At 41.4% G+C, this 21924-nt stretch overlaps 4 protein-coding genes across 4 annotated transcripts in view; 2 read left to right on the top strand and 2 right to left on the bottom strand.

Moving 5' to 3' along the window:
- LOC126556838 (DNA damage-binding protein 1) overlaps positions 1 to 21924 on the top strand; it is a 412736-nt gene that overhangs the window by 55127 nt on the left and 335685 nt on the right. The gene's annotated exons all lie outside the window — the stretch shown is intronic.
- Positions 612 to 2479, bottom strand: LOC126567170 (uncharacterized). The gene is given in 3 exon segments (XM_050223402.1): positions 612 to 832; positions 901 to 1021; positions 2381 to 2479. Coding segments are annotated over 3 exon segments (441 nt in total).
- Positions 11478 to 11962, top strand: LOC126559511 (larval/pupal cuticle protein H1C). The gene is made up of 2 exons (XM_050215678.1): positions 11478 to 11489; positions 11651 to 11962. Exons 1-2 carry the CDS (start codon positions 11478 to 11480, stop codon positions 11960 to 11962), a joined length of 324 nt encoding a protein of 107 aa, XP_050071635.1.
- Positions 14319 to 15447, bottom strand: LOC126558603 (tetra-peptide repeat homeobox protein 1-like). The gene is made up of 3 exons (XM_050214644.1): positions 15433 to 15447; positions 14743 to 15356; positions 14319 to 14667 (listed from the first exon to the last, which is right to left on the bottom strand). The coding sequence occupies exons 1-3, from the start codon at positions 15445 to 15447 to the stop codon at positions 14319 to 14321; spliced, it is 978 nt and encodes a 325-aa protein (XP_050070601.1).

Genomic DNA, 21924 nt, shown 5'->3' with positions numbered 1-21924 from the left:
ACGAGAAGTCCAAGATGCAGATTTGGAGATCCTAAGAGTACAGCTAGTTGACAATCTATATATATCTATATCGGAGTTACTCAACGTGTGTACATTTAACAAATTTTTACTCAAATGATTTTTTACTGATAACTGATACACAATGACAGCTATATAGTTCCAATCATTAAATAGCTTAATAGTTCTTGGATACTTCAGTCGTCAACTTTGAAATCCTCCAAGTATTGATCAAAGTTTTAAGAGTCCCATTTTACATGGAATGTACTGTACATGTTTTTCAAATTCCTCAAGCAAAATAACGCCACCATGTGTGGTCTGTTACGAGGAACTGCAACGAATAGTAAAAGCTGTATCTGATTTACAATGTTGCTAGGCATCAATTCAGATATAATTTTGTACCTTAACAATTACATTACATGTAGATATTACGGAGTTTATGAAGTTTGGAGATTAAGCCGCATAAACTATCGTTTCTATGAATTTGTCAAAACAATAATTCAGCAAGCTTTCCAACAGGTTGTCTTCTAGCGTTTGTTAATTAAGAGATGCGCTTCGTTAACTGAATTTGTTTATTGAATCTGCCTTAGGAATCGCATAATTTTTCAGAGAAATCATTCAGTAGCTAGAGGCGGTGGGAAAATGATTTCAAGTCTACCACAAGTATAGATTGGGACACACTTTCCATTGGTAATTACACGAATGTATCCAGTTTTGCAAATACATCCACCCCTGCATGGCAAAGCACATTTCACAGCAATGTTTCTTGTTTTGCACGTTGGCTCAAAGCATGTTTTACAGCATGTGTAGCGTTCGTTGGCCGGACATATGGGCTCTAAAAAAATTAAAAAAAGACCAAAATTACCTAAGTTCTCCCACACCAATTCTAACTCCAGTACTTACGAGGTTTCATCCAGGCCAAACAAGGCTCTATCGGTAAAATTTCCTTTTGTCCTTGAACTTCGTTTAGCACAACAGCTACGACTAGCAGAAAGAATGCGACATGAATCTTCATGGTGAAGTACTGAAATTAGTTGACTGATACACCAAATCCACCTACTGGAGTAAAACTCCTTCACATGCTTTATATAAATCAACGCAAGTCTTTGAATCTCCCATCTGCACAAACATTGCTGGAACCAATGTTCCAGCAATCGCAATTTGCTTTATACGAAAATAGATTAACATGTACTTCAAACAAGTCGATTTATTGCAAGCAGAAATGTGGCTTATTTGGAAGAATTTGCACATGTTCTGCAAACATTGTATAATTGTAAGTGCTGTTTCTGATTTGTGGCAAATGGAGGCTTCATCGGGAAGAATCCATAGAGGTTTGATTTAATTTATTCAAAACACAATATTTTAAGCTGAGCAGAGCGTATTTTGTTAGATATGGACAACAAGAGACAATTTTTTTAAGCTCCCAGATCCACACCGAGCAAATAAAATACCATCTGATCCGTAAAAGCATAGCACGTACAGATAGCTAAGCTGCTTCCTACTCTCATGCCGTGACAGCACTTGTGCAAATTGAAGCCTTTTTTCATGCACCATCCCAAAAACACAAACTCCATAAATTATCGATTGCTATCGCTACGAATATGCAACAGTTTCATTTCGAAGTGTATCTCCGTCCGGCAAGATGGTGACAGGTTGGAAAATAATTTTTGCTTGCAGTTTAATGTTTGGTGCTGTTTTAGGTTTAAGCGTGATACCAGATATTCCTTCGGTTCGACCTTCCCCATGGTGCGTCCCGGTGGATACAATGAAAAGTGAGATCAGTTGTTAATACATGTAATTATTTTATTATTTAAACTAACGCTACGATTTGATTGCCAGGCGTTGATCGTAGAGCACCTCGCTGCGGCCGGAATGAAGTTTATTCCTGTTGTGGTCCTTGCGTACAGAAGAGCTGCAGAACCCTAAAAGAAAATGTGAATTGTTTAGTTGCCTGCACAGAAGGTTGCGTTTGTAGGCCGGGTTATGTACGAAATGTCCCCGGTGGAACGTGTGTGCTGAGGTCAAGATGTATAATTAGAGGATGATGATGCCGTTTAGCATGGTTCAAAGTTTTACGTTATGAATGTTATAAAAGATGGAAAAGAAAAACTGTTGTTGGGTCTTTTATTTGCGGCAATGCGCCCCTCTTTCTACAGAATCGAAATATTATAGGCACACTGGTTACAAGCAATACGAAAAGGCCGTTTTCTATCGGGAAATAGTCTCTTATTACAAAATCAATCTTTAAGTTTCACCACATGGAGCTGCTAATACATTACTCATATATTGGTCAGGCATCCTTTAATGTGTCGAATGTTGCGTGTGTTTTATATATTCCCAAATCACCCAATAAAATATTTCTGTAAAATTCGATTTCAATGACAATACAATACGGCGACGTGCCGTCACACTTAAAAAATAAATAAACAAATAAATTCGATGCCAACATTAATCGCATACAAATTGTTTAGTATCGAGTCATATTCAATATTTGCTCGCTGGCGATGTCATCTATCAAATAAGTGAGGTTTGTATTTGTATATTTCATTAGTAACGTTCGCAAATGATTCCGAATACTTTCATTGCACAAAAGATACTGGAACATGTCAGCAAAGTAATGGAAACCAATGGAAACCAATGGAAACGGACAATCTAAAAGTGAAGTTTCACGCAGAATTGGTCACGGAATTCATCACGGAATTGGAAACGGTCTGGACTGCAACACAACAATTTTTTTGTAGAAACACACAGAAGACGTTTTTTTGTTTTCGTACAGTGTTCTCCAGTGCAGTCTAGCAGTGACATTCTAAGCTCGATCCGGTCAGCGTCAAGCTTTATCCTGCATCAGTAAGAGCGACTTCACTACTCTCGAGGCTGAACCCGCCAAGCACTCCCGAACTCAACGCCAACAAGGCCAAAAGCGTTGTGTCAAAGCTGAACTGGCTTGTAGAACACATTACTGTAGGATACGCCTGCCTGCCTGTCTTGCACGAATAAAGATAAGGATTGGAAGGATACAATGATTCGCAGTTCATACAACAGTTGTCTCCGCGATTTCGGGAGAACGAACAATCCGGTCTAGATACGTCTTCTTAATGCTCAAACTATAATCGCCCATTGTTCCAAACACGGAGACACCCGCTCTATGACCTGAGAAACACTGTAATGGGGACGTGGAATTATACGAAAAGACCGTTGTCTCTGGCGAATCGCAAAATGAGCCTCCAAGTGAACCAACCTTGGTATCGAATCAAAGCCGCAGTGACACTTGCGGAGAGATTGAGAAAAGGAAACTTCCGAATTCATCCGCCAGCGAGTCAGGGAAAAGTTGCTGTGGAAAACGTAGGAACTCCTGGGCCGAGATATGTCGGTCATAAAAAGCGCCTTCTTACACACCTGTTTTGGCCAGAGAGTCTACCTTTTCATTGACGTTTACTAAAATATTGTATACAGCCCTAATTGTGACTTTACATATTTTATTTTTATTTATTTTGAGTGTGATGGCTTGCGCCATATTGTCTTCAACTTTCCATATGTTATATAAAATTTGGTGCTGTGGTGCTAAATTAAGCAATATCTCCGAGAACCAATCTTGGACAGCTTCTCGTTGGGATGCACCTTCCGTTAGTAGTGAGGCGTATATAATCAAGCTTACAGATACAACCTCCTTTACACGGCCAAACACATTTCATAAGTAAGTTTTTTGTGAGACACGTTTGCTCGGGACATTTGCAGCATGTATAGCGTTCATTAACTGGACATTTGGGTGCTAAAACGAGATGCAAATCATAAAGGCGACATTCAGAAATTGGAATTTTAAATGTAAGAGAGCAAAGTACTAAACGTGAATCATAATTTACCTGGTTTAATGGTAGTCAAACATATCCCTGTCTTTAAACTTTGTCCTTGCACTTCGCTGAGCACAACAACTACGACCAACAGAAGGAATGAAACATGAAACTTCATGGTGACTTACTTCAGTGATTCCCCAGCAAGATTGAATTCTTCTTCTGCAGCACACGCTTTATATGAAATAATTCACACCTGTCGATTCCATCTGAACAAACGATCTGACCAGTGTTTAGGTAATATTGGTGATCTTCACCATCAGCCAAGGTTGTAGAGGTTGATAGAAAAGATGAAAATAGACAACAACAAACAACAAGAAAAGTATAACGGAAGTAGAAAAGCACGATTTGCGTAGCACAAAGATAGATAAGCAGGTTTTTCAAACAATCGAAAGCTAAAGAAAACAGAGCTGGGGTTCATTTCGAAGAATTTGCCCATGTTTTGTAAACAGTGGCGTATGGTGCAAATTTTGTCTGCAGTAAGTGCGATCCTTTACTAGAACTTTTCGTTTGTTCTTGACATAATGGCGGAACGTAGAAAATAACGGTAGAAGAAAAAGAAAACAACCAAAATTACTATAACTTTTATATTGGGAACACTATGAGTCAATAATGTATAGATTAAATTAACAACTGGTTTTGTTATGCTCGTACATAAGCACATCTTTAAAAGCCTAGAATAGTTTTATTGTAAATTGAAGAACGTATGCTGAAGAAACGCGAGGCTAATAGAATTGGTTGCGACGAAGACAAAATACCTGCTTGCCGGAGACTCTGACCGTGATAGAGCACGAGTGCTACGGACTCCCCAAACTCCTGCGATCCAGAAGACTCCAACAACACACGAAATGCACAATTTACCGCACTTTGATACGTCCGGTAGTCCTCTACGGGTACGAGTCTTGGACTATGCTGACTGAGGACGCCAATGCACTCGGCATTTACGAACGACCCGTGCTAAGGACTATCTTTGGCGATGTGTGCGAGCAGTGCGTGTGGCGATGGAGAATGAACCACGAGCTAGCTGAGCTTTTTGGTGGTGCTGATATCCTGACGGTAGTCAAAGCCGAAAGGATACGTTGGCTGGGGCACGTGATGAGGATGCCGGACTCATGAGATGAGGAGCACAGCGAGCTCGTTGGCTGGATCAAGTGGAGTCTAACTTGTCGAAGATCGGATGCAGCCTTGGATGGAGGACTGCAGCCCTAGATCGAGTTTCCTGGAAACTGATTGGAGTCCTGGCCATGTCAACACGACGTGCTCAATCTTGAGCAGGCCAAAGAAGAAGATGTTGAAGAAACGGCAATAAACAGACGTTTAGTAGCTAGGGAGTCCAAAGTGACCCAATACGTTCCATCAGAATGAGGCTTGATTGCTTGATTTAAAAATAACGAAAAGAAATACAACGAAAGAATTACTTGAAGGTACAAATGATAAACGTTGCTGTCTCTAAATACCGGAAAAAATCTTCTTTTTTCAATAAGAAATAATTGAATATGTTCCTTAACAATTGATGTTTAAATTATAAATCAAACATCCAGATAAGCTTACGATATTGTCATAATGCAGGACGCTGTGCCAATGTAATACAAATAGTCTTAGCATTAACATTTTTGTAGCATATTGTACAGTAACCCGTTAGATTATATTGGGAGGGATATTTTTGGTAGAAGATTGAACCAGAAGCCTGCAAATCATCTTACCCTTATGGGGAGACCCTGAATTTGCACGTGACATTCGATGTGAAAGGTAATATTTATCACAGGACGTGCTCTAGTTTTCAGTATTTTGTTGACAGCAAACCTAAGATTTTTAGTTCTTTTCCTAGCCAAATAAAGAAATCTTGGAAGAAATCTGCTAACTGCTTTTTGTGCCATGCATGCAAACTCAAAATATATTTCCCAATCTCATCCCCCGTACATTGTGTCTTGCTCCAAAACACCCATGATCTTTTCATCGACTGGTCTCTCCAAAATAATATCTTCCTTTCTATCATCCGCTCGCGTTCCCCGATCCTCTACGAATTTCTCCTTGAAGACATTAGGCTGAACTTGACTTAACGACCTTCTAGATCACGTCGGCCACCGAATGGCTTACCTGACTTGCCACGTAGTTGGATAGTCAAGGCCTCACTACGGCGGGACGGTCCGGATGGGATTTTGAGCTCCGGTTCTGCCGTTTCAATACCTGTGATGCTGTCGCCTACACCACCGTCCATTCCTTAAGGCTGAACACGGTGGACAATGTCAAGGACCTAGGCGTATGATTGAATCGCACTGAAATCGTTATACAGTGTATTCGTCTGACCAATATTGGAGCATGATTCTACCGTTTGGTTCTTCATCTCCCAATCCTCGAATACGATTGGGCGAAGATTGGGTGCAAAAGTCGTTTGTCGCGATTTGTAACTGCGAAGTTCCTATCACATTCTTAAGCTCCGTGCTTAGCAGTCAACTTTTGGCTAAAGAATCCCTGGAGGATCTGTGAGCTATCGCTCAATCGTCCTTCAACATCCTGTTTAAATTACTTCACTCTCCAGCCCTCCTTTCCATTTCCCTAAATTTCCACATCCCACTGCGTCCCGTTTGTGAGCCCTGATTTTCTTGAATCTTTTCTCTCCCCTTTTTTTTTTGCCCTACTTTCTTGAAGTGTGTGTATTTTAAGATGAAGTTATCAATTAAAGTTCAATTAAAATGTTTTAAAACAGTAAATGAAAAGAACGTTGCCCTCGAGAATGTTTATTCCTTTAAGAATAGGAAATTCTATTATATGAATGATCTTTGTTTTCCTTTTCCTAACATGTATTTTGTTCGTTTTATTAGGATGATTGGAATTACAGACAATTGTTATCCATAAAAAATTATAGAGCGCAGGTCCATATGGCTACATAGTCGATTTTTTACCTGTTCTATTGTATCTTCTAAATTGAGAAACATATTTTCAAAATAAAGTTTCACAATTTACGCCACGTGGATCAAGCTTCAATTACAAGGTGTAACACCTATTGCATACATGCGGGCGTATTTTTGTTTTCTTTGCGTATCTTCGATTTTAATAGTTTCTAGCTACTGTTACAAATCAGCTGTAATAGAATAACCCAGCTGATGGATTTTAGAAAATTTATAAACATTGACAGAGCAATAACGATGACTACACCCTTCTCGAGGCTACCGCCCAAAGGTAAATCGATGGAGGTTAATTGTTTGTAATTTCGACGCACAACCGCAAACTCACGCTCCGTTTCAACACGTGTTCGCAAAGCACCCGCCAGCCATACGGTGGGTGGTGTGGCATGAAACGTCTCCAACTCAAGGGTGCCGCTATTGCGCATGCCAACAGCTCTCGCACGGGGTCGGTTCTGCGCGAGCTTTCGATCGTGCGTGATCCTACTGAAAACCTGGCGCTCAAAGCGGGCTGCAGGCTCACACGTGCATCGCTGTTCTGCAGCAGTCTTCGAGATTGATTGCAAGTTCTGCACGATTGCAGCGATATCAAACGATCGATGGCCTCATCGACCCATTCCGGCTAACCGGTGTCCCTTACGAAAGGCTTCCATACCGCTTTGGGGCGGGCGCCATTACTAACCAGCCACAACCACTCCACCGGGAGATGCCAACCATATTTGGCTGATTGAATTACACTTGACAAATCGTTTTATAATTGTTCTAGCACTTCATTAACTTCTTGTCCTACTGTGCCAAGGTTGTCAGATGAACTTCTACTCCTCAACTGGAAAACAAACTACCGCATTTAGGTTCTGGTAAATTCCATCCAACGCAATCGTCATCAAATTATTCGCACACTGACTGTACTGTTCTAATGCATTTTCCCAGACAAAACACTCGCGCCACGTGGCACCGCAAAGGGCAGTGACTGGGTGGCAGTTGCGCGAGCAACGGCAGCTCTTTAGCGTCTGATCTTGCTGCCAGCTTACAACATTGCGCAAGATCACAACACTTGCCCCGTTGCGACTGGCCCAGATGTCTCACGGTTGGGGCTTATGTGCGTGCTGACAGCGTGCCAGAACCTGTTTGCGTTCAATTTACGTTCGATACTCCAAATACAGTTAGATGGTCTAGTGCGGCACACTTGTCTAGGTTATGCTTTAAATCATACTCACACCCTTACACCTTCCACCCGCCCACACTGGCAGCCTTCCCTCGATTAGCGATGATTAGAAGTTTGAAAGCATAATTTAAGAAAGGTTTTCAATGTTTATAACTGATATCGATGTTACAATCCGCAGTTTTGTTTCCTTTCTTCAATATTTAGATGGATGCTTCTTTAGAATGTAAACCAATTCCTTCCTCCAATGTTGTCCAAAGCAGTCCGTTCAATGTTGCGAAATGATCATTTCCTATCTCAGTAACTTCAATCATAGCGATTAGCGGGCTCACATCAGCGAATCGATCACATGAGCACTTATCGAACGTCAATCAACAGGGGAAGTAAAAGAAAAGGGAAAAAAACCGCTGCCACAACAACACAACAACGCCCTTTTCAAGAGTAAAAGCAGACCGACGCAAAGGGTTGGTTAACCATGTGCGTCGACAGGCCAACTTTGGTGGCAGCGCACAGTTTTGTAGAGCATGTAAATGTCACCAGGTGTCTGAGGGTGACGGCAAAGTTGTGGTGGGCCTGCGGCACTAGGCAAGGAGTTCCTCCTGTGTACCGTGTACTACAAAACGTGTTTTCCCTTCGTCTTCTTCTTCTTCTTCATCATCTGCTCTGCTAACTACACCCCGTCGCAACCGAATTGGCTTTGGGCAGTGGGCTGATTGATGTGGCTCAAAACAACCAAACAACAGCCGGTTTAAGGTCAATGTCAGCCAGCCTGCCTATCCTGGTGGTGCCAGGGATACAACCCTCGGCGTACAGAAGCCGCCACACACCGCGGTAGGAAACCACTTATCATAAGGCGCAATCGCTCTTACTTTTGTTGGGGAATATGTATTGATGGAGTATGGATACGTTCATCAACACCGGCGATACGATTTATCCACAGCCAAACAGTGAGGAACGAAATTTTCGCACGATCTAGCAAGTAATGCAGCTCACGTGCGATCAACAACTTCCATAAAGGGTGCATTGAGCGGAAAGCATCATAAAGTAAGAACCAAACACGAGACTGAAGAAAAAAATACTTGCTCTTACCATTAACGGGGAAGCGTGCGGGAAACTGAATCAAAATCTCGCCCAAGAAATGAAAAACGCAACACGCTTCAAAAGCAACGAAGTTCTTGAGGTTGTCAATGAGAAATATGGCAATATTCGGTACGGTGTGCTTCCTATAAACGGTGACGTTTGTACGCAAGTGTTCGTACGTGTTGTTATGTCAAAGCTTCTTTAGATTGATTTGGGAAGGACTTTAGTAATAGCTTAGAGATTCAATTCAGCTCCTCTGTGATTGATAAACTGCCCAGTGCATTTAATATTTGAGCGAGTAGTATTATTTATTTCAAATTAGATGCTTCTAAAACAAAAGTTCAATCTGAAAAATTCTGTGCATAGAATCTTGTACATGACTTATTGTTCAAGCTCAATACTGGATTTGAAATCACTATCAGCTGTCGAACAGGGTTTTAAGCTTGACCCAAAAAGGAGTGTTTAGGCTGAGTTTAGGGGCACTCAGTTCGCCGTAAAGTTAGTCAATATTACTACATTTTGCAATAAATCTTCAATTCACAGCGCAGATAACCTCCGAACTTTCCGTTTCTTCACATGTTTTCTTTACTTTTATGAGGTATTGCTCCTGCACTTTAAACATCAAGATTTCTTCTCAAAAAAACCTAAATACAACCCTTTAACTATGTCGGGTCTCGCTCCTTTTTTCGTTTATTTAGAGAGGCTTTGAGTTTTACAAACTACATTTGCCTCTCCGTGTCTATACGTCGTAGAGCGGTCATAAAAAAACGGTTGTCCTGCTCCTTTGAGAATTTCAAATCGTCAAACGTCAAACGTCACTCTTCCTATAAGTAGCTAAGTATACATTTTACATTCTTTTCGCTTTTAATCCTACTTAAGCTACTTTTTGGTGGGCAAGTATGTAGCATTTCAATTCTACCCATTACAGTTCTTCTTCCTTAGCTCTATAACCTCTAGAAATCTTGGTCCTTAATTTCCTCCCTTCCTTGACTTTAACTACTTGTTTTAAGGTAGTTTTTCATATGGAACGTAAAAAAAACCAGATGAAATGTGTCAAATGTGACACATGTAAGGTAAATAAGGATGGAAAGGGCTCTCCAAATTAAGGATGGTAAGCAAATTTGTAACGATAAAGCTGGAATACAGGACATCAATGCCTCAAATGCCCAAAAGCAATACCGTCTGAACTACAATAATTGCAAAAGTTTTTGAAGAAAACTATCGATATCTTCGGAGAAAGTATTATCAACGCGTGGTATGCGATGCGAGAATATTGTTTTCCGGAGGTTTTCATTTCCAATCCTTTGTAGTACATTATAGTACAAGCAAAGCTCGTAATTTGACTTGTGTGAATGTAGTTGAATTTTGATTAAAATTGTAATTTGAAGATATTAATAACTACCAAATTACATCCAACTCTCACTCTCACATCTAAAATACTTTGCTACGCTATCTGTGCCTCAAAATATCGTTATTCACAAAGCTGTTAGACAATTATCAAAGAATTAATTGTGCAAAGGAACGGCTTGCTCCAAGTAGTCATATTATAAAGTCTTTAAAAAAAACTGTATGGATTTCGTCCCATTCGACGTCAGCTAGCTCATTTGGAACCCTCATCAAAATATAATAAACGGTTCAACTTTCGGGGCTTTGCCAAACAATCCAATAATCGCCGCACCATGATGTCGCAAAGCATGACCAAGAACGACCAGAGCTGAGGGCGATAAGAACTTAATTCTATAATACGCCAAACTTTCTCCCATTACCATCATCAGGTTTGCCGGGGGACTTTGGGGATAATAGGTTGGGTGCAAAAGCGACAAATCGATGAAGGATACATTCGAACCACATGGTTGACGGGGTTAGCCACCCGACCTGTTACTCCCGGTTACACACAGACCATGTTGACGGTGCATGTTCGTGGGACGTAAACCTCATTAGCACGAGCGCAGGATGCAAATCAGGGATTGCATTTATCACTCTGGCAACGCCTGCATCCGTTACATTGCGGCGAGTAAACAGTGTTCCCTTCGGTAATGTTCAATGTGTTTTTGAGTCACCGGTTTTTATCACACCGCACGCAGACAGACAGACAGACAGACAGACTCTAGATCGAACGCGGCTTCGGCTGCAGTGGCAACCAGCTGGTAGGGGTGTGTTTTTTTTCAACCCAGCCGGTGACGACGAATGATCTTAGCGAATCGTGCGACCTACCTACCTTCTCATGACCTGTCCCTTTCAACGCGTGTACGGTGCGTGTACGCAGAATGCCAGGGCGGACGGTGACACACACCGGTCACCGTACGATCCGGGCACCTTCCGATGGTGCAACTGTTTTGGGGCGTGTTTGGGGGTTTCGTGCGTGCGTATATAAGGCACGATCGGCAGCCACAGACTGCATCATAAATCTCGCAAAGTTCACCTGGAAACTTCATCAGCTCCGTACGCTCAAGCTCCGTAGATCGGTCTCCCAACCACAGTCTCAACATGAAGTTCTTGGTGAGTTGTCCTGCAGTGCTTCGATTTGTGTCGTAGGCAGTCTACAAACAAAAGTGTCTTTTTTGTGCTGATGGTAGTGAATGTCGTGCGATTCCTGCGGGAATAAGGACGCTCAATGTTGCAAAGTTGTGATGTGATCTCTTGGATAATGTCCGTTCTAGGCTATTGCTGTTCTGGTTCTCGTCGCTTCGGTCTACGCCGAAGACCAGCCCATGGAATCGATGAAGGCTAAGCGTGGCGTACACTTCAGCCTGGGATACCATCATGCTCCAGCTGTGGTGGCGCATTCGTACGTAGCTCCTGCACCAGTGATTGCACACTCTGCTCCGTTGGTCGCTGCTCCCGTTGCTTATCACGCACCAATCGCCAAGACCTACGTGGCCCATGCTCCGATCGTTCACCATGCCCCGTTGGCTGCCTACCATGCTCCGCTGTATCACGGTGCCGTCTACTCTACCCTGCATCGTCGTTAAGCGGGACATCCTACCCGTTGCCACCAGCGGCCAACTCTAGCATTATGCGTGTGTGCTTCATTTAGTTGAATAAAAAACAACCTATAAAAATTAATCTCAACTTTGGCTAAAGTTTTGTGGGAGGAAAGAAAAAGTTTGTCTCATCCGTTGCTCATGTTGGCCCGGCTTTGCTCGCTTGTTTATTCCACAAGAATTCCTTTTTTATTTCGTACTTGTAGACGATACATAGACTTTCGTACTTTTCCAATTTTAATTGCACAGTTTGTGACAATTTGATTGCGGGTGGCCCGTTGGTTTTAGGCGACAGCGGCTTCGGTTTTTACATTGCAGGATGGGACTTCAAATCTCATTTGGACCGTTCCCCCGTAGTGAGGACTGACTATCCAGCTAGGTGGTATTGGCAAGTCTAGTAAGCCATTCGCTGCCTTAGGCCTATAACCTATAAATGACCTATAGAAAAGTCGTTAAGCCAAGAAGATTATGATGTATTTGGAGTTTCTCTTAAGGTATGCTAACTCCAGCTCACTAATTCAAATAATACAAAGCGCAAATTCCGAACTCGAGGATTCGATTTTCTTTTCTTTTCTCTTCTTCTCTTATTCTGTATGCTTGTACTACGTATGCTGCACATAATAATGTAATATGAACCTGTTATATAAATGTCATACTATTTGTACTATAAAAATAATATTAATAATATTATAATCCTCCATTATATTTCGTCAATTGATTTGTAAATTACATAGGATGCTGCGAAAGTAGAGAGCGAACTTGAACTATAGACTCGGAAAAAGATCTTGAGCACTTTACCGGGACGATAGCTAGTGTACAGTCCGGACCCGGTGTAAAGGTGGTCTTGATTTTTTTATGGTATTTTCTATATACTTATGTACAATAATGACATCAACGGAAGAGCTTTCGGTACCAAAAAAATTGCATTTCAGATAGATTTTCCAAAACCTAATAGCGTTGATCGCCTATTCAACAAAGTCATGAAGGCAGTGAGCCACGGGAAATTTTCAAAATGTAAGGTTTTAGTAAGTGTTTATGATATTCTCTCGCATCTCGGGTGATTTTTGAGAATCTGGCATACACACCAGATGCCAGACGGGGCAACGGAGAAAAAGTCAAAATCGCAATCTGAAATCAATCGCAATCAATCTGAACACTTTGAAAGTCCTTAAACTATTTGGATTCTGCATTTAACGGAGTCTTTATATTCCTTATCTATTTTTTATATTATTATATTACCTGAATAGTGAAAGTTATCACAGTTGGAAATCAAGTGATCCAACATCCATCGTTTGTCTTATCCATGTTGATATCTTTCTCATAAAAAGGAAACAAATATCTAAAGCTTATAACGTTCTACTCTTTCTGGAGACTTGATCAATGAATTGTTTCTAATGGAACATTAAATATTTGATCAAAAATCTCTTTTTCAAATGCATTTTTTCCCGGGCCTTATCCATGGCATACTCGGTTGATTAGAAACATTGTGTTCTAGATATTTATTGTGGTAAATGGATTACATCCTATTTCTTGTGTTGCTCCTTGTGAATGTGTTAATTCTATAAAAAGATGGATTCATAATTCGCTACTTGAAAGTTTTTGAGTGTTTAAATTATTCAGATGTCTTGTAACAACAGCCAAAAGAGCATAATCTAACACAAATGTTGAATGTTTCATTTGACAGGAACAGGACAAGTTTTCGTGTTTCCAAAAACGATTTAGGATTTCAAAGGGACTCCAGTTTTTTTTTTTAATTAGATTTATTCAACATTTGTAAGCAGTAGCGAGGCAAATGTTGCATTAAAAATTCAAAGGCTCTATAAATAAATGAAATAAAATGTAAATGTGAAAAAGCTAGCTATATTAGAGATAATTGTTCAATATTATTCAATTTTTACAGCAACACAGCCAGGCCGTCCTTCTCGAAATTAAAAAAAACAAATTTTCTTTTTTAATAGTGAATTTGAGGAACATTTAGTATTCTATTTGAATTTATTGAATTAATACTTTTTAAAAAAAAATTGAAAAATTCTATATATTTGAACAAATGAAATTATCTGTAAGTTGTATCGTGAAGAATTATTAAGTCAAATCACATTTTGAGGACTGTTATATCCTAAAAACACCAAGATTCTCATTTTCAATGAATACACATTAATCCCAGTGTTATTAATATGGTAAAATAATCAGACATGAAACAACCTTTATTTTGGCGACTGTTTGTCCTGTCGTCTTCTTATGCTACGAATAACACACGTGTAACTCTCAAACAGTCTAAGAAACCCATTTCCGTCTCACGTTATGACACTGAAATGACTAAAATATAATCCTTCGCTAGCTCCGCTTATCCGAGATACTTTTTCAAACCCAACAAACCAAGCCCATGGTGGCCGGTGTATACCTTCTGCAGCGTTACACCACCACCGTACACCTTGCCATAGGAAGGCAGATAACCACCGTAACCGTAACCGTAACCGTAGGCCGGAAGCGCTGGCAACGACGGCAGCGATGGCAGCGATGCAATGGGAAGCGTGGGAACGGGAGCCGGTACTACCACCGGATGCGGTACGGCAACGGGTTGCGGTACGGCCACTGGCTGCGGAACCGGAATGGGCTGTGGCACTGGAACGGGCTGTGGAACGGGCACGGCGTGATGCACCGGGTAAGGCTGCGGTACCGGTACGGGCACAGTTCTTGGAGAAACGAATGATACAAAATTTCGTTAGGTTCTAATTAGGCCCGAAGTTCCGAAGATACTCGCTTCTTACCTGGTAACCGTGACTGGATATGGTTGTGGGACTGGTACCGGAACTGGGCGAGGCACGTGAACGGGAACGGCTACGGGATGTGGTACCGGCACGGGACGATCGACAGGGACATGCACGTGCACCGGAACAGGTACGGGACGGTCTACGGGTACGGGTTGAGGATACGGCACCGGGACGGGTTGCTGAACTGTGGTCAAAATGTTACGTGTGACTGTTGGAGCAACGGCCACGGTCGGTGGTGCGGGAGCAAACACTGGACCAGGGGCGGGAAGGGCTGCAGGGGCAAATCCTCCTCCGAGGAATGGTCCTGCTGGAAGTCCGATCGGTCCTGCCGGGAGTCCGATTGCTCCTGCCGGGATACCGATCGGTCCGGCCGGAAGTCCAATTGGTCCCAATGATGCTCCGATGGATGGTCCAAGAATTGGCCCAATTGGTGCAGACAAAGGTGCTCCTAGTGCTGATGCTGCTAGACCGGTAGCACCATATCCGGTTGCTCCCAGTCCTAATCCTAATCCATATCCGTGCCCAATCGCTCGCTTCTGAGGATCACTTCCCTCTTTCTGAGCTGCTCCTTGCACCCTCGAGATCGCAAGGACCAATAGAACGCAAAACAACTGGAAAAGAGCGTAACAACCCTCAATATTACGACCAGGCCGAAATGTTTACAAAACATTTAGAAAGAATATCTACTTTTGCCGATTTCATTTCGATTGCTCTCGTATACTTCGCCGCACGCCTGATGCCCTAGAAAACCTTCCAAACACCGCGAACTGTGCCACTGATCTACTGACGAAACTGTAGCGGCTAAGTATTTTTATATCAAACTGCAAACCAACTACGATCGTTGGATCGCGGAAGCTATGCTCCATCTCCAGTGCCGTACCAGCATCACCGTGGCTCCCCCAAGTTGTCGTTGGCCGGGACTTGGCAATGCGTAGTCTCCTGAATCTAAAAGGGAGCAAACGAGAGCGCGCGCGCGCTTACACACCGTGTCATAACCGCTCCAATTAGGTGAATTTCACCATTCGCAATGGCTAGCCCTTTTTTGCAGACGAGCCACCCGGTTGACGTTATCGTCAGCCGAAACTATTGCAAACGGTCGGCTGCAACCGGAGACCAATCTGGTATCACCGGTATCGGGGATGGAATAACCCATCCGATCCGTCCGATCGGTGCGTCTCGCTTCAACCTTCACAAACGCACCACCATATTCGAGATGCATCACCCGAACGCCTGTTAAGGGACTGCTGGACCTGGGTTTGGCTGTTGGCGGTTGTGTCATATACCACTACCCGGTCTAGATCCCGTATAGGGATGAATGAGTTAGCGATCGGAGCGTTTGGTTTTTGCTTCCACAAGTCTACCGACGCCTGTGGGGCGCCTCTATTCCTGATGCTTCTCACTGTTTGGATTGTGTGAATGGCGCTGAAGCTGGGGCGGAAATTTCTACTCCATGCTGTCGGACAAAGTATGCACCGGACAGAATTGCAATGACATAAACCTGTGTGTGCCTTAGTGCCCGAGTTTAGTGACCGTTTACCGGTTGATGAGGCTAACTCGGTAAGGCTAACTGATTTGGAATTTCGCGAATAACTTTCAAACGAATTATTGTCAACTGCAAAGAAAAGTAGAAGCAAGATTATTTAGGAGTGTTTATCTTACACTCAAGTACTTATTTTTCTCTTTCACCACATCAGAAGAAACCATTTATTGATACTTCATTAAATTTAAAAATATGAAAACTGTTATACATAGTACATGCGACCAAATAGCGAAATAAAGAAAACTGTTATAAAGAGTAAAAATAGTAAGTAAAGTGGAGGAGGAATAGAAGAATAAATAGTAGAGTAGACGTAGAGGTCAAGAATCCATAATCTCACGAAATCTGGAAATGTAAATGATTGTAACAAATTATAACAAGTAATAATAACATTTAACATGGCAATTTTTAAAAACTGCATAAATTGTTAAGCTATTTGTAGTTCATATAATTTTCCTATATTGTTAAAAATATTGTAATGCAATAGAAAGATAATTAAATAATAGATCAAAACAGTGCAGTAGCAGAATCGGAAATGGAAAGTAAACAAAACAAACCGAAATCTAGACTTAAAACATACATTTACATTTGCACTCATAAAACATTGTCTGAATAACTTTCGAAAGACACGCAATTTTTAAAAACAGTTCTAAAATCACCGTTGCTAATATTGAAAAATATCTTGTATGTTACAAGAAGATCTGAATTGCTGAATTGCTTACTTACATAGCTAGCCCGTAGCTGATTATGGGCGGTCGGCTGGTAAAGCTGACAAATGTGTAGGTATTTACATGGAATGACCGGACTCCAAGTCAGCCCGGATCGTTCCCTCGTAGTGAGGACTAACTATCCAACTACGTGGTATCAAATAATATACGGCCACCCGAAGATCGCCGGCCCTCGTAGGTTGCTAAGCCAAGAAGAAGGATATAGCTGGGGTATAAATTGACTAGTCTTCTTCGTTCGTAGTCTGTGATACCCGGTGTGGATACCCTAGTCTGTGATAACAGCTACTATACGTCATATATATATATATATGTAAACTTTCTCCTGCTGTTTCGGGGTGACCCTATTAAGATCTATTTTTGAAGATCTTTTTGCATGTATCTCCAAATTTTGAAGAAAAAAATCTATTATCAATACCCGATTTAAACTTCACCCGATAACAGAAAAGATAGTTTTCTCAGAATATTTATAACTAGAAAGATGATTGATTAACTACAAAATGTACGAAATTTTAAAGATTTCAACAATCCCGAATGTTAAAATCTGGTTAACAAATTAAACAGTTTAAGAAAAAATCTGGAAGAATCTCCACTACCAACAAAATTTTTGTTTCTTTGCGATGATTCTTTACAAGGTTTGTATTATTTTAACATTCAGTACATTTATCAAAACATTTATTAATTTTATTATTTATTTATATTATGGTATTACGGCCTACCCGTCGTACTTTCGTCAGCGCTTGTGATGACTATGTGTAACATACATAAAATTAACAAGGCGTTCCCTCCTTGTTAATTTGCCTTATCCCGAGCATGGTCGGTATCAAAAGATTTATCTTTAAACAATTTCTTTTCCCTCTTTTTTTCTTGCAATCTACAATCTCGCAAGATTATGAATTTTGTTTTTGGTTTCCATTCCGGGGCACGATTTTCGCCCGATCTCTCCAATTCCTTGGCTTCGCGGATGACATCGACATCTTCGGACGGACAACTGCGGACAACCTGAAACGCGTGGCCAATAGAATTGGATTGAGCATCAATGCGACGAAGACAAAATACCTGCTTGCCGGAGGCTCTGACCGTGATAGAGCCCGACTCGGAAGCAGAGTATCAGTTGACGGCGACGATCTCGAGGTGGTAGAGGAGTTCTGCTATATTGGCACTGTAGTAACTTCGGATAACGATGTCAGCAACGAAATCCGGAGACGCATTGTACAGGGGAACCGTGCCTACTACGGACTCCCCAAACTCCTGTGATCCAGAAGACTCCAACAACACACGAAATGCACAATTTACTGCACTTTGATACATCCGGTAGTCCTCTACGGGTACGAGTATTGGACTATGCTGACGGAGTTCGCCATTTTCGAACTCCGGGTGCTAAGGACTTTCTTTGGCGATGTGTGCGAGCAGTGCGTGAGGCGAAGGAGAATGAACCACGAGCTAGCTGAGCTGTTCGGCGGTGCTGATATCCTGACGATAGTCAAAGCCGGAAGGAGGCGTAGAGGAGCACAGCGAGCTCGTTGGTTGGATCAAGTAGAGTCTAACCTGTCGGAGATCGGGTGCAGCCGTGGATGGAGGACTGCAGCCCTAGATCGAGTTTCCTGGAAACTGATTGGAGACCTGGCCATGTCGACGCGACGTGCTCAATCTTGAGCAGGCCAAAGAAGAAGAAGAAGGTTTCCAATACTATTACCCGTGGTTAGATAATTGGTCCAGCAATCGTAGTGACAAGGTCCTGATGGGATTAGATACACTGCAATCCCAAGAACGTCACCGCCATCTTTGTTTTACAACTTATTTTTGTTTTCATTTTCCTTTACTTCTTCCTTTACGACCCACTAGGTCACGCTGGCTTACTACACTAATTAATACTACATAGATGGATAACCCGGGTTTTGAACGGGTTTTGAACTTTTGACTGCTTTGTAGACCTACTCCAGAGAAGAATATCCGCTATCTGCCGGTCGGCTTCATAGGTCCTTTGTCTTCTCATCCCAGTCATATGTCTTTACAAAACCTGCTTACTGATACAAATAAGGCAACCAGGCGCTCTGAATCCCAATGGAGTTTACACAATAATACACCACAATAAAATTAGTGAAGAAAACATAATCATGCGCACAGATACCAGCGCGTATCAATTGTTTACACACCCCCGATGGAACGAAAGTGTTCCACCACACCACCCACAACCATCCATATTGGTCACAACCGCGGCAAATATTGATCCACACCGCACCGTCAATAATTGTTTCGCAATTAATCACTACAAATTAAATCGTTTTTCGTTCACATACAGTCCCCTCTTTTACAGAAAACGACAACCCGGAGAAAGTGTGGAATCACCGACCGGCACGCCGCGGCTGAAAACACTCGAACCTGGGGGCGACATGTCTAGAGGGGTGGAAGCCACGTTTTATGCATTCCGCTCAGCTCGCCGTCAAAGATATCGCACCTGTGGACATGTGGACCTGTTGACCGGGGACCGTATACCATCATAATCGCACACCAAAAGGGCCACTGTCACCGACATCGATTACAACATCAACATTGGTCGATTGTGACCACGATTTACGATAACGAACACTTCCTGTTTCCATTTCATCGGAGAATGAATAAGGCACAGGTTTTTTGCTGTCAAGTTGTGTGTTGTTTGTTTGCGATTAATAGTAAGAATGTTTTAATGGTTTAATTATAAGTATTTTAAAACAGGTTCTTTTGCTACTTTATCTTGCCACCGTAAATAAGTTGTTTTTATTTTTTTCAACATCGATACGATAGCGGCATTCAAAAGTAATTAAATAGATTAATTAATTTCTCTTTTTACTCACGTAATGAACGTTGGCACAAAAGAATGAAGTGCAAATTAATGGAAATATTTTGTGCCGGTAGAAATGAAGCTGAAAATTGTTTGGTTTAATCAGACGCATTAATCCACCCATAGTGGATATGAATTCCTCATAAATTTTCACACTATTCATTCGACACAATAATTAATTTTCAGTTCTCTTGGCACGTTTACAACAAAGTGTTTCAAGAAAACCTCATCTGTTTATGTAATTAACCACATACTCCGTCTGTAATAAATCGTTATATTTGCATCATATTTAATTGATAAAAAAGATCCTCATTGTGCATTGTACCAAACGTGACAAATAGTTGGAAAGTATGAAGCCACATTTTTGTCACTCTACTGCACCGTTCTTTGATCAATAAAATATGTGGCGCATTCGATGAATGTCACGCTTTTCAAGGTTGTTCTGCAAGTAACAGCAAATAAAAAGGCAAAAAAAGCAAAACAACACAGCTGCATACACGCTGGTTGATGCATATTGCACGCCGGAGATGAAGGAAAAGCAGCAAAAGCAAGACAAACTCTGGAAGCATATGTCAGTTGCAAATGTCTGTTTCCACGTGGATTGGATTGCACTGTAGCAATGAAGACATGTAACGATGGCTGGCTAGTGTGAGGCACACATGAATCAAAGGGTTTTTTGTTGTTGCTTTTGATAGGGAACGATTGGCGCAAGTAATGGTAGAAAAATGGAATGAAAAATAAAATTTTACTTCAAGCTATCAAGCGTGTACGTATGATTTAATGTTTGGCTCTGTATTCAACAAAAACTGTGCTTCGGAGCGACACAAACGAATTAATGGCACGACAAAGTGGTTTTATTAAAGCTGTCACGATCCGATGCCATCATATTAAAATATAAAAATTAAATAAAGGTGTGACACCAAACAGTAACGGCTACTGATTTGAGGATTCCTGTGGAGTAGTCTCTGAACGTAGTTCTCGATTTTTCGAGACTCCTTTGCAATTTGAGGTGCGATTATGGTGTAAGAATTCTTTGAAAATTTGATTTTGTGAATATTGTATGAGGTTTTATGGCCGACAAGACGTATTACTCCAAAAGGTTTTTTTTTTAGTTGATATGCATTCTTCGAAGACATGGTTTATTTGTAAATGAGGTCCACTGTGCGAAGAGGTTTCTTCGGTTAAGAGTTATCTTGGTAGAGCACAGGACTTCGACAAATAGGTAACTTAGTGCATAAAATCTCTTTGAGTACAATGTCTAGAAGCAGATGAGGTCTATTGGATGAAAAGGTCTATTCAATTACTATAGTATTTTGTGTTAAAATCGTACGCTGCCACAACTCAGCTGAAAGATAAACCTGCGTGATCGCGTTAGTGTCGGCTTCCGCATAGTTCTCTGCTTTTACAGAATGTTTGGCTGGACCTAGGTGGACGGATGCGCCTTAACCTCATTGAAGTGTTTGTGTGAAGTGTTTTAATTAAATATGTAAAATTGTATACGTCCGTGCCATGATTTCGGTCACCGAGAACGGGCGTAAATGATGGTAATTGAAGCATACGACTCTTTGCACACCAGATATATACCTTAGACGACTAGGCCCCTATCATATTATGAAGACGGCTGGTAGAAAAGGTCTTGACGATGCTGCTCCTCCGTAGATCGTCTTTGATTATAGGTTCTCAATATGAACAATCATCTTTGGATGATAAGGCCTCTTTGTCTACTATATATCGTAGATGACAATTCCTCGGCGATTAAGCAGTATCTTGGTAAATTAGCTATGAGCTACAAAGTTTGTTAGTAAGTTAGACATCTTTAACTATGTGGTCTATAGGTAGAACCTCGTGGATTCGTTGTCTTGGTATTTTGATACACAATATTATTTGGGGTAAGAGGACGCGAATTCTATGGATACAAAAAAAATCTTGGACGAGGTGTTCCCTTCATTCAAGAGGATTTTTGTTAATCAAAATGCCTCGAACGATGAGGTCTCTAGAGGATAAATCTACATAAACGATCTTTTATACGAGAAGGACTTTTAGAAGACAATTGATCAAGAAAGATGATGCATCCTGCACGTAGTGGGATGCCGACG

Source organism: Anopheles maculipalpis, chromosome 2RL, assembly GCF_943734695.1.
Source record: "Anopheles maculipalpis chromosome 2RL, idAnoMacuDA_375_x, whole genome shotgun sequence".
In the NCBI taxonomy this organism is placed as follows: domain Eukaryota; kingdom Metazoa; phylum Arthropoda; class Insecta; order Diptera; family Culicidae; genus Anopheles; species Anopheles maculipalpis.
The sequence above is the reverse complement of the archived record's forward strand: the minus strand, read 5'-3'. Positions and strand labels throughout refer to the sequence as shown.

Bases quoted from the DNA above. Each gene is read 5' to 3' on its own strand.
- LOC126558603 (XM_050214644.1), bottom strand. The intron at 14,668-14,742 runs GTAAGAAGCGAG...CGTTTCTCCAAG, and splicing joins TATCCAGTCACGGTTACCAG to AACTGTGCCCGTACCGGTAC.